This window comes from Prionailurus bengalensis, chromosome E1 (genome assembly GCF_016509475.1).
Source record: "Prionailurus bengalensis isolate Pbe53 chromosome E1, Fcat_Pben_1.1_paternal_pri, whole genome shotgun sequence".
In the NCBI taxonomy this organism is placed as follows: Eukaryota; Metazoa; Chordata; class Mammalia; order Carnivora; family Felidae; genus Prionailurus; species Prionailurus bengalensis.
The window spans coordinates 57,604,510-57,617,990 of NC_057347.1; the positions used below are offsets into that span (position 1 = coordinate 57,604,510).

General features: G+C 57.4%; 1 protein-coding gene across 3 annotated transcripts in view; it reads right to left on the bottom strand.

Moving 5' to 3' along the window:
• CYTH1 (cytohesin 1) overlaps positions 1-13,481 on the bottom strand; it is an 80,493-nt gene that overhangs the window by 21,187 nt on the left and 45,825 nt on the right. For 2 of the 3 annotated variants that reach the window (XM_043585708.1, XM_043585707.1), the window contains exon 2: positions 51-133. In XM_043585708.1, the coding sequence (XP_043441643.1) occupies positions 51-133 (83 nt within the window). Of the gene's footprint in view, positions 1-50; positions 134-9,708; positions 10,054-13,481 lie in introns of those variants that run through there. The other variant, XM_043585710.1, reaches the window with a different exon arrangement.

Consider the following 13,481-nt stretch of genomic DNA (forward strand, 5'->3'; position numbering starts at 1 on the left):
CTGGGAAGGACACCTGTCACACCGCACGTGTCACTGCTGGCACCGCCTACCTGAATGTCGGCCAGCAGCTCCTGCTTTCTCCGCCGGATGTTCTCCAGCTCCTGACGCTCCTCTGCTGTCAGGTCACTGGGAACTACACGAAAGGAGGGAAATGTTACTAAGAAAGCTTTGTCACCAAAAACAAACAGACTCCAGAGACCACAAAAGGACAAGGACACCACGGCAGCAGCGAGAAGCCCGTTTTGGAAACGGGGACAGCTCTGGCTCCCGTTCGTTCGTTCACCGGCTTCACCAAAGGAAGAGAGCACCCCGATGAGAGAGCCGCTCTGCTCCACGAGCACTTGCCATGGAAACGAGAGGGAAAAGGCGGCCTGAGGTCAGACGAGGTTGGCCAGGGATGAAAGGACTGTCAGCCGAGCCCTGGCCATCTTCAGCCCTTACAGCGGGGGCACGTCAGGCCCCGGTGAGCCAGCCTCTCGAGGCCTCGGCCCCCTCGCCGGGCCCACCCCGAACCCCGAACCACTTCTGTGACACCCTTAAGTGGGGGGGGGGGGGCGCAGCGGCTGCGAAACCACGTGAACGCATCGGTGCCATTGCTGGAGGGGGAGGGGACGGATTACACACGTACAGAGGAAAAAAATCTCGAAGGATGTACCCCCCACGGAGTGCTTAACTCTGAGGACTGGGTCACGGAGACTTTTCTCGCTGCTTTATGCCCTTCCGGTTGAGTATGGTGGTTTTAGACTTATTTGGAGAGAGAAAAGGAGAGAGAGAATCCCAAGCAGGCTCTGTGCTGTCAGCGCAGGGACCAATGTGGGGCTCGATCCCAAGAACCGTGAGATCATGACCCGGGATGAAACCAAGAGTCAGAGGCTCCACCGACTGAGCCACCCAGGCGCTCCTGTTTGAATATGTTTCAATAAGCTCTCATCCTGAGAACAAAGTGCCGAATTCACAGGCACGGTTCTCCCCACGAAGCACCTCTTCCTCGGAGCCCGCCTCTCCTCGCCCGTAAGCACAGGGACGCGGGATGGAAGCCCGCAGGTGACCCTTCTGAACGTGCTGCGGAAAGCCCCACGGTCCGTGGGGAAAACCTGGGCTCCGATCCCGGCGCCAGCCCACCACACGCCAATTAGGGTCGCTTTAACAAGTCACGTGGCCTGTTCGGGCCACACGCTGTCACCTGCAAAGCAGGCGCACACCCTCACCCGCTTCATCGGGCTGCCGCACGCACGGAGTCCAACGGAGAGAGTGCCTCGCGCCCCGCCTGGCGTTTAGTGGGAGCTGGAAGGTGGTGGCTTCTGCTTCCTTTGGGACAAGAGCGAAAGGCCCCCCTGTGGCCCGACGCAGGCGCCAGCGCCACACCACGTGGTACAGGAGCCACGGCCACACGCGGCTACGAAGCACCTGAGATGTGACTGGACCTGTCTGAGAGGGACGGTGGGCATCGACTTTACACAGAGAGGGAAAGATCTCTCTGATAACGGCTGATGTCGATTACACACTGAACTCGTAACCTGGCGAACAAAAGAGGATTCTAAGTGGCTCTCACGTGGGCTACTAGAAAGTAACGCTGCATGCGCAGCTCATATTACGTTTCTTTTTGTGTCTAATGTTCATTTATTTATTTTGGCAGAGAGAAAGAGCAGGAGTGAGTCAAGCATAAGCCGGGAAGGGGCAGAAAGAGAGGGAGAGAGAGACTCCCCAGCAGGCTCCGCACAGTCAGCGCGACCGTGACCTGAGCCAAAACCGAGAGTCGGAGCTTAACCGACCGAGCCACCCACGTGCCCCTGCGGCGTACATGTTTCGCCCGGACAGCGCGCAGCTGGAAGAGCAGCCCTGCTTGAAAGCGTAGGACCCCCGACTCTCTTTCGAACTGTGACGCCGAAACTTTACGGCCCGCGGGGGCCAGTTCCCTTCCCCAAACGTTTCACGAAAATCACGGAAGACAACACAAGAGGGTAGAAGCGGCACACACAACGACGACACCCACGGCACAGGTACCTTAGCTGCATTAGGTAAGCTGGCTTGTCGCTTGTCTACCCAGCTTTCCCCCACCCTTGTCCAGAAGTGCCCAAATTTTAAACGTCCCCAAGACGCACGGAAAAATGCACTTGCCATCACGACCCGATCTTCTCCACACACGACGGTGTCAAAACCATGCCTTCCCCACGCGAAGCCCACCGACACCATCATTTTATTTTTACCCTTCGTTTTCTTAACGGTGGCCGTGAGGTCACCGCAGAACTAATGCACGGGGTCCCACTAACGCTAGAGGCTGCGGGATTCCGGCGGACCCCCGAAACCCAGGCTGGGTCACCCTCCAGGAGTGGCCTCGCTGTGTCCCTGAGAGCCCCGAGGGAGTGCTCCCCTGTGAGTCACAGATCAGCTCTAGTCAGAGCCAACCCTACTTTGAGAGACCACACAAAAGGCGAAACGCAGATCCTCCCTTCTAGAGAAAAGCAGGCTTTAAAGGAGTTCATGCTAACGTTTCCGGATTTCACAGAGCAGATTTTCTAATCCACGAGGACCGGAAGGTCCTTTAAGAAACAATTTCCGGAGGTCCTGGAACACAAATATTCGTTCTAACATAACAGGCTTTGAAAATTTGAGGCAACAGTTCGTTTTTAATAGCCGTTCCATGGGGGAGAATCATCAGGCTTTGATTTTCAAGCCAGAGACGGCTTAATCAGATCAGCGAGTCCCTGCCCAGGCGGAGGCAAGACTAAGTCCTCAGAATGAGGCTGACGAAAACCAGAACCATCGTGTAGAAAATTTGTATCTCAAGAGCGCTGTGCGCCCCGAGAAACCGATTTTTCTCGTTCTCCATGGAAACTCTCTGTGGCCGCTCTGTTTCCAGAACCTCAGCACCCAGCCGTTCTGGGTGAGCGCTCACACACGACCGTTTCTCTAGAAGGCCACCGTCTAGTTTCTGTGCTCTAAATTCAGAATGTGCTGCTGGCCCTCCCCCTTCCAAGGTACTATTTTAGAAACAGTAAAGGCATTTTTACAAAGCTATAAACCTACAACATCAAAGACTACGGGGAGAGGGGCCACTGGCAGAAGAGATTTCAACAAACTTCTGGGACAGACAGAGCAAGCAGAGTGCCGACCCCTTCTGGAAGACCTACTCCGCGTGCCCACCACTGCCACGTCCACAGCACCCCGCACATCGAAGCTCTTGCACACGTATCCGCCCGAGGCAAAACAGGAGAACTGGGCCAGCAGCTAGGCTGGGGGACCCGGGTGCTGTCTGTCCTACAGCAAAGTAGGGCCGCGCCCAGCCGGCCTGAAGCAGCCCCCCCTCTCCCCGCTGACACGAGGCCCACCCCGCACGCGGAGCTCCCACCGAACCTGCCCCGTGTCTTTCCTGCACCCACGGAGGCAGCGGAGCCCACGGCCCGAACAAGAAACAGCAAAAGCCCACCCTGGAGCGGAACAAAAGAAAACTTGAAAAGAACAGAAAACCCTGAAAGAGGGACAACGCAAGAACACACTCCTAGAAAATAAACGTATTTTTGTCCCCCCTGCCAGAAAAGGATTACAAGATAAAGGTGAGGTACTCCCGCAGAATAAAGAGTCAAAGCACTTGAAAACAGCAGCAGAAACGGACTCAGTGTCCTGAGGTCTTTACAAATCCCACAGAGAAACATACGTTGTAAACGTTCAAAGTTGGAAAACAAATTCAAGAATTGGAGGATTAAAGAGGATCCTAGAACCTCCGTGAGCAGGAAGGGAAAGGAGGGTGTGGCTGGTTCGTGCTGGACCCTGGGAGACGGGAAGGGCTTTCAAGGGTCCACACGGGAACCACTTTGACCCTGGAATTCTCAGTCAACTGGGAGGGCAAAATAGAATCATTTCAGACACAGGAGGACTCCACGTTTGTCCCCCCGTGCTCCCTCAGGAGGAGGAAAACGTGTTCACAAGGATGGGGCTCCCTCGGGAGCACACACCCCCACACGCACGGACAGAATGACCGGATCGGATCAGGAGACCGATGACGGGCTGCGAGAGCCGCACCCCAGAGAAGCAACGGGAAGGCAAGGGAGGGGTCCTGGGCCTGCCCTCCACAGCACCAGGACGATCACTGGAAACAGAGAAAACGACACCGAAGGGGAATCACGAGGCGGCCACGGCCGGCGGCAGGCAGCGGAAGGTAAGGGGAGTCCACTGGACCTGGGCGCTGGGACCGGCTCCCGAGGGGGGAGCCCAGCAGAGCACACGCGGGCTCCGGGCCGAGCCGCAGGAACATCCTCGCGGCGGTGCGGCGTATCCGCCGTCACCTTGCGGAGCCGGCCTGCACACACAGCACAAAGGCTAATGGAAATCACGCGGTACCTGCAGCGGAGGCCGGGGGAGGGGCGAACGGAAAGGCAAGGAGGGCGCCAGGCACCTGCTTACAAAAAGCAGCGACAGACCTACAGAGTCGGGAACAAGAAAATGACGTCGGAAACGTGCGAATGCAAGTTCCAAAGGTGAAAATAAAGGAACCAACGAATGGGACGGGGGGAGAGTGAAGAGGAAGAGGACACACGGTGAGAGAGGTCGAGAGACCATCTCTGACGCTGATAAAATAACCAGCGGGATGAGAGTATTAATACGCATGTGGCAGCACCTACCGGTCGCTGAAAGCCAGAAAAAGTTAATTACTAGCGGCTGCTTCTGGGGAATGGGTCTGGGAAGGGGGGGGGGGGGCAAGGGCTCCTGAATAGTCACTTAAAAAAAAAAAAATACACGTAGGTGCTATGCATTTTTAAGATGAAAAAAACGTCAATCTACGTTACCAGGAAAGACGGGCCTTCCGTGTCCTGGTGGTCACAAGGAAGCAGCTTCTGGCTAATTTGCAGTGAGAACGAACAAGACGTTTGCTCACATGTACTCCGATGCCGTCTCCTGACATTAACCACAGGCTCTCTAAGCCCCCCTGCATCCCACACTCAGCCACCTGAAGCCACAGCACTGCTTCCCTTCTGGTTCAGCAAATCTTCCGAGAACTTTTCTTTCTAAAGGAGGGCAGCTTTAGATCTCATCATGCTCGTGCAATTGTTCCCGAGGCAAGGAAAACCCCAGCACTTAAGAAAACGGACCACCTGCACTTAGCCTCTCATCAAGGTAACACGCCCCGTTCAGTACAAGCCTTCACCCCCACGTTGCCCACGAGGAAAACAGATGCCACGGGGAAAATGCTTCGTGTCACTTAACAGCAAGAAGAATAGAAACCGCGGCTGGGGAGCCCAAGGGGTGAGTGACCCAGCCCACCCCACCCCCGCCCCCGGGTCCGGCAGGCCGCTTACAGCCACATGCACCCCGAACCCAGCCTTGCTGGAAAAGCAGCATGGGCCCCCCCCGAAGGGCATGTATCCACGCCGTGGCTTTCCCTCGAAGCCATGAGGGTTAAACTGTAAAAGATCGGCTGATGGGCCAGATGGCACAGCAACAAACAACTCCTCCCTCCCCCGACTGCCACGTGCTGCAGCCACGCTTGTGTGCCAGGAAGGCGGCTGAGCCCCCTTCTCTTGAAAAGAAGCGCAACCAGGGAGGCGGCGGCCTGAGCACAAAAGGCGGGGAGCAGAGCGCCTGGGGGTCTGGGGGCCTCGGGAATGATTCCCGCAAAGGTTAATTGACAAGGTGTCCCCCTTACAGCAGGGGGACCGGTCCAGGACGGGCCCTCCCCAGTCCCTCGCAGGGTTCCAGTTGAACCGAGGGGATTAAAGTGCCCACGACAACAAGGGGCCATTGTGCTCAGCTGTGAACAGAAAAGCCACACAAGGGAAGCTTCCATTTATTTCTTTATTTCAATGTTGCTCTGCAGATTTTACCAGCAGGCAGAGCCCCTGAGCTGAAATGCGCTCCAACCAGCATACACAAAGGAGGACTGTCTTAAAGGGACAGCTCCCATCGATACGCACATGGCGCAGCCACTGCTCCCCCGCTCCGCAGCCGCGGCCGCGAGCAGGTGCCCGGCCGTCCGCCATGAAGTTCAACAGAAAAGGCAGCTCTTCAGACGGCAGTCCCTGCTCAGCAGGAGTGCCGGCAGCCGCCCACCCAAGTGGAGGACCCTGTCCTACATCCCCGGGGCGCTAAAGATGTGCTTCCACAGGCCCCCCGGCTGCGCCAGCTCCCTCTGCCCGCCTGTAAAGCACAGCACTTGTCTTCTTTTTCCAATCCTAATCTTCACCCATCTTATATACAGCCCCTGCCTTTCGGTGGCTCAGAAGGGTCCAAATTTAAACCAGCACAGCAGGGAAATGTTTTAAGCAAAGCCAAGAGTCTAGAAAGGCGCTTCCCTTCCCCCCAAGCGTGGAGAAGGTAAACAGGAGAAAACACCCTGGTCCAATCCGCCCCCACCCCGCCCCCAAGCCAGGGGAGCGCAACGTTGTGTCCGGACACAACCCCGCCCTCCAGAGAGCACCAGCACCTGAGGAACCCCAGCTAACCCAAGCCAAACCCTTTACCGACCTGTACGTTTTATGAAGCACAAAAAAACACACAGCCTCAGAAACCTACGTAAGCCCCACCTAAAGCAGCAGCAGCAGCAGCGGCAGCAGCAAAGTGAAGCATCAAGCTTCCTTACACCCTCTGGAAGCTGCTGCCAGCTCTAGAGAGAACACAGCTATTTACTAACAGCTTTGGGGTTCACGGGTGCCAATCCGGGGAACTGTCCGTGGGAGGAAGGCAGATTCTCTCCCCTCCACAGACCCAAGGCCAAAGGGCCGGTGCTCACAGCCCCCACACCTGTGCAGACCGTCCCAGCTGGACGCTTCACGCGGCCCCACCCGACAGGGGTGAGTCACCCGGTCTCCCCGGAAATCCCCGAGACTCGCAGTGTGAAGAGTTCAAAAGGCGAGAAAGAACTCAGGCATTGGAGATGGACGTGTAGCCAACTTTCACAAAACTCTCAATTCCAAGCTGACACGAGAAACCCCTGGGATCAGATCTCAGACGGGGAGAACACAAGCCAAAATGGCAGCACGACCCAGGGACAGGACACCACGCGGAGATACGGAGACCACAGACAGCTGTAATGGTGAAGGGACTTCGCTGAGAGCCTCAACTTTACAGATAGGCCTCAGGACGGGGATCAGAGTGCAAGGGGCGGGGGGGGGGGGGGGGGGAGGGGGGCGGAGACGGACGGAGCACACGGACGTGACTGAAGCCGGGAACCCGTGGGCACCCGCGAGCCAACAGCACACGTGATCACGTCACACCTTCACAGGAAGTCTGCCAACTTGAGAAAACCGAGGGCTTTCCTCCCTGCAAGTCAAAACCACGGCAATCCTTTGGAAAAACGAACACTGCATTGTCACCTCCAAAAGCAAGGGAATTCTGACACCTGCCCCAACGTGGATGGACCTTGAGGGCAGCACGCTCGGTGAGGTCAGCCAGTCGTGAAAGGCCGCGTGCTGGAGGATCCCACTTCTGTGAGGTCCCTAGAGCAGCCAAATCCACAGAGACAGACAGGAGAATGCAGGGGGCAGGGGGCAGGGGGCAGGGGGACGTGGTGCTGCTGGGGACAGAGTTCCAGTTTTACGAGACGGAAAACTTCTGAACACTGCTCACACAACGATGCGAGCCGGACCCTACACTTACAACGATAGATGTTATTTTGTGTGCATTGTACCGTGATTAAAGATAAACACACAAAAAGTTAACAGCAATATCCCGACTCCCTCGTTTCTGCTTACTGTGCTCGTCTGCCACGACTGACTCATGACTTCACTTTTGTGTAGAGTGATTTAAAAGTGTCTCACTGCCAACTCACGGCCTAGGAGATTTTGAAGGAATGTGCATACGCGACGTGGACGGAAAAGAGTTAAACTAGCGTGTGGCTAACATAACTGATACTCAGCAGAGAGGCCCGAGGCACCTGCTAACAGACTAGGAGAAGAGCAGACACGTTAATGATTTTATAACCGTATTCTGCATCTTTATAACAGAGTTTGGATATTTTTTTAATGTTTGTTTATTTTTGACAGAGAGAGGGACAGAGCATGAGCAGGGGAGGGGCAGAGAGAGAGGGAGACACAGAATCGGAAGCAGGCTCCAGGCTCCGAGCTGTCAGCACAGAGCCCGACGCGGGACTCAAACAAACTCACAGACCACGAGATCATGACCAGAGCCGAAGTCGGACGCTTAACCAACTGAGCCACCCAGGCGCCCCCATATTCGCATCTTTAAGAAAAACTCTGCTCCCACCCCGGTCGGCTCATCTAACCACTGCCCTAATGACTCAAGCCTCCTTAGTTCCGAAGAGAAGCTATCTGGGCTTGGGGTGGGAGGGGACACTTGCTGGGGGTTTTCCTCACCTAATTAGTTCTGTGACCTCGGGCAAGCCACCACCTCACCCTGCCCCACGAATGGGCCTGTCATCATCACCGCCCTTCTCCAATGACAGAACATGTACTGAACAGCCCCACAGACACCTGGCTGGTTCAGTCGGAGGAGCGTGCAACTCTAGGTGCTGGCGTTGTGAGTTTGAGCCCCACACTGGATGTGGAGATTACTTAAACATAAAATCTTAAAAAACAAAACAAAACACACACAGCCCCATAAACAGTCCTGGGAAAAAACAAGCTATTCTACCATTTACCTTACACACTAAAGGGAATTGACACGTTGTATCTAATAAATCCTAGAACTCCAAGACTAGCCAGCCAACCAAAGGGAAAGGAGGTCAAATTTCCAGGCAGGAAAAGGGACGAAGTCATAAAATTGTACCCTAAAAGTTTGCTTGAGAAAAACAAAGTTAACAACATCTGCTTTGGATAAATGCTAAGAACTAGCAAACAACCGTTTTAAAACCCTCCCCCTTGTCTAAAGCCTGGCAGCTAACACGGGATCCAGCTGGAGGTCTGCAGAAGGTTCTCGCCTGCATTCAGACGTCCAACCTCCGTGTGCAGCCTCCGTGTGCAAGGCCGGGTGTGATCACAGAGCAGGGAGCAGAGCCGCACCAGCTCAGCGGGAGAACCATTTTCTCACACTGGCCTCCTTGACACAGAGGCAGAGCGCTCGGCCCTGGGGGAGCCCCCGAGACACCCGGGCTTGCCCCCCCATCTCCTGGGGAAGGGGACCGGCCGCAGGCGACCTCCGGCTTGCCCAGCTGCGCTGCCACACCCCTTTAGTCCAAAACAGGGGCTCCGTGCAGGTTTTAGGAAGCCGGTTCTCTCTCACTTTACCTGTTCCTAAAACCTATTTGGATGCCACCTCTCTGTGAAGCCCTTAATTTTTTCCACAAACATTCTCAGCCGGTCTAACAGCTGCAATGGACCCCGAGGACCAAAGTGAACGTGCAATTCCAACTCCTGCAAGGAGGGCTACCCGGACCGAGAACGGCTCCACTGGACTCAAAGAATAAAACAGAAACTCACGGGGTGGATCCAGAGGGGACAGAATCGCCCTGAATCCGTCCCTCTGCTTCCTGCTGTCCTAGCAGTTCTCACCTCACCCCGGAGGGCCACCGACATCGGTGATGAGCTTCTTCCTGAATCTCAGGCCGAGGGTTTGGACACCTGCCCCCAAGGAGCTAGTGGAAAACCCTAGGTCGGGGGAGCAGAACGCGAGACCACAGGCAGACGTGAGGAGACAGCGGCGCAAGCCAGCCCGGCTGCAAAGCGTGACCGAGCGGGGCCCGGGGCCCGCACACTGGGCGCGACCCCCGCGACGCGCTCACGCACCCCCCCCCCCCCCCCCCCCCGTCCGGCCTCTTACCCGAGGCGAGCCCCTCTCCTGCAGCCCCAGCGTCCTGGCAGCGCCCCCGTCAGAGCCTGGGCAGCTCGCAGCTTTCCGCTTCAGAGGCCGCGGAGGGCCGGCACCGCGACCCCATCGTCCCGGGCCCCCGGGAGCTCCCGCGGCCCCGGGCGGACGGAGGGACGGAGCGAGCACGGCATGTGTGACAGCAGCGGAGAGGAGGCGGCGAGGAGACAAAAGCCAAGAAGCAAGCGGAGACCGAGGGCGGAGAGGGAGCGGTCCCGGCGGGGAAGGCCGGCCTGGAGAGAGATGGCCGCACGGAGCTGCCGCCTGGCTGCCACTCGGCGCGTGTGCCGGGGGCTCCTCGCGGGCGGGCGTATTTCCATGAATGTGATTACAGCCGGCCCCTCCTACTACCCCCCACGCGGCCTCCTGGGGGAGGGGTGCGCCGCCAGCTCGCAGGCAGGCTGCGCGTGCTCCCCCCTCCCCCCCCCCAGGAGCAGAAGGCTGATGGCTGCTTCCCTGGGAGGACGCAGCGCTGCCGTCAGGTGTCCTCATCACCGAGCAGACAAACGGAGGGCACCCCCTGAGCAGGCAGTGACGCCGACCAGACCGGGTCCACACGGGCGCGCCGGCCTTCCTGGCGGAGGGGTCACCTCCCACTCGGTCACCAGAGGCTGTAATCTCACATTCCAGCACGTTCTGGATAGGAGGCGTTCGGCAGGTTGAATTCAGGGACAGTGGCTGGGACAGGACACATCACTGCGGCCCGAGAGCTCTCAAACTTCGGACAGCCCGAGGACACCCCAGGAGCACCATGAAACACACACACTCGGACCCCCGGACCCCAAGACGCGGGCTCCACGTTAGACCACAACACAGGATGACCCCGGGGCAGCTGTGCACAGGCCACCCGGGGAGAAAATGCTGCCTTTGACTCACAGGGGCAGACACAGGTCTCAAAAGCAAGTGCCAAACAAGCAAGGAGAAAAGACGCAAGAGGAACCGTTAAGCACAGATCAGGGCTCTCTGACCCCGGCGGCACTGCTGACCTCCTGGCGGGTCACTCCCCGTCCTGGGGTGTCCAGGGCGATGCAGGGCTGTATCCCCTGGCCTGCACCCACTGGACGTCGGAGCGCCCCCCCCCGGCCCCCTCCAGATGTGACAACCAAACAGGTCTCCAGACGCTGCCCAATGTCCCCCTGAAGGCAAAACCACTGCTCCAGATAAAAAACGAGGGGAAAAAAAAAAACCCAAAAACATCCCCACACCCTCCCCTGACTTCTGCTAGGAGGTGCCCCCACCCCCACCCCCACCCCAGCCCTCGCCACACTAACGTGGGTTCCCTTCTCTGTGGATTCCTCGTCACCACGACAGGGTCACCAGACCCGACCCAAATATCCCAACTCTGCAGCCCAGCAGAGTCTTTTAAGAAACAGCCATATGAACAGTTTTATTTTTGTGTCAAAATGGCAGTTCTCATCTACAAGAATCATAGCAAGTCTATGAGAAACAAACACGAAAACTATTTATAAACTCTTCGTTTTAGACTGCAAAAGGAAACAAGCTTTCTGCAAAGGCGAAGACGGACCGTCACCCCTCCCCCACACACTCCGGCCACCCCTCCCCCCCCACCCCCGCCCGCGGAGGGTCCGCCGCAGGGGTTTCATCTGCGCAGATGGACCTCATACTGTAAATGTACAACCACAGCTACGTCCCCTTGTTTGCAGCATTACTGATGTTTACAAAAATACACACACACACAGCAGGTGGCTCCTGACCTCTCCCCTCCCGTGCAAGGCTCACTGCCACCCACCGCCCACTCCTCCTGCTGTGCAGGCAGAGGACCTACAGCCCGCTTCACCGGCAGCGCGTGAACCTGGACAAAGTTCGGCCTGAATGTGGGCCACGGGCAGCCGGGAGCACAGGCCACCAGAGTCCATTGCGGCACAAACAAAATGACCCACAAAGTGAGCGGACGGGAAGTCAGATGAAAAAGCCGCCAACGAAAGGCTGCAGCATGGCCCTCCTCAGAAATAAAGAAGACAGATACTAAAATAAATAGCCCCATGATCAAGGTCATGAAATCACAGTGATCAAAGAAAAAGACCGTTCAAAGGCCAGTAAGCTCAGGAAATCTACAAGCAGAGAAAATTAAAAAAAAAAAAAGGTTTTCTCAGACTGTTAATTCAACAATCTTAAAAAAAAAAAAAAAAAGCCCATACCACCCATAAACAAGGTGCCCTACTAGTTACTGTAGAAGATACAGAGACGCTCAGAGATGCTTTCAGCCCCCCAAGAGCCCCCTTCCTTCTGGAGGGAAAAGAAGCAAGTACGTGCAAACACACACTAGCAACAGGTGCCGTGGGGTCGGGCCCGTGAACACAGCGGCCAGGCTGCCGGAAGGCTCCGCAAGGGGCCGAGGCCAGAGCCGGGCAGCAGAGGGCACTCCAGGCTGGGCAGAGTGACAGTCGCACGGGGAAACGGGAGAAAGAACACTCTGGAAACGTGTGGAGAAGCTGGAGTCCCACCGTGTCCTCTGAATGTGACACCAGGACGTCTGGACTCTGCTGTTGTTGAGCCGGAGAGAAGCACTTCAGGTGCGGTGAGAAGTGGCGGGGAGGGGCGTCAGAAAGAAAGAGCGGGCTTCTCAGCGGTCACGGTCGCGAAGGGACAGGGCCACAGGGCCACAGGGCGTTTGTCCAGTGCAGTAAAAACCTGGGTTCCGAAGCGGGAGCAAAGAACTGAGTGTCCTCTGCCGCCCCCTAGCGGCTCAGGGCTGCAACTGCAGGCTGACACAGGGCTCCCCCGCGCAGTGCTCACGGCTTGGCTGGCCCTCCGTCCTGCCCTCCCTCGGCCAGCGCGGCCCGGGGCGCACGGAACCGGCCAGTGACCCTTTACCTCGCGTGCGGGGTAAGGCGGCAGCACTCACTTTACTTGAGCCACAGCTTCTGAGGTGGAGATAAATCAGCATCTTTCAATTCATCCAGGCCCCACACGGGCTCATCCTAGGTGTCGAGGCGTGAGGCACGGCAAGTCCCAGCTGACCTGGGCAGCGGCCCCGGGCCCAGCACGCGGAGCACCTGATTCTCCGTGCCCCCCGCCCCCCCACCCGTGTGACACGGCAGCTGAGGCGTGGAGCTCTGCAACACTTCCGCTCCATTCCTGACCCTGAAAAGTGCTTAACTTTCCTTTAGTAAAAGGGAGAAGCATACATGCTTCTTGCCACACATCTGTTCCCACCGGGCAGGGCCTGAAGGTCTCTTAAGAGAGCAGCGCTTTCTACTCTAACCCCAAAGGAGAAAAAACCCGGCTCCCAGAACCACACCCTGACCCTGATCAGAGTCGCCGGGGATCCAGAGAGGGTTTTCTGATTTCTGAGAGAAGCTTCCGAGGGGCTGGAGGCCCGGGCCGGGCGGGCGCAGCTGGGACAGGCACGGAGGGCCCAGCCGCGGGGCCGGGCCAAGGGCGTATCCGTCCTGTCCTGAGAGGCTGCTCTCAGAGCCCTCCACCTCCGGCTCTTTGCAGAGCGCACGGCTGAGCCACCGGGGGCCGCGCTGCGGGGAGGAGGGCCACGAGAGGGCCCCAGTGGGTGGGCAAAGCTTAGTTCCACGTTCTTTGCGCTCCGGGACCCTGGGTGGCACTTCTCCGTCTCCAAAATGAACTGGAGAGGCAATGTGATCCATGAGAGGGTGGGGGGTCTGGCTGTGAATTCCCAACACCAGGGAGGTTTCTGGTGGCCTCCCCTCCAGGACAAACAGATCCTCTCCTCTTGGCCTTTATCCTGGATTGTC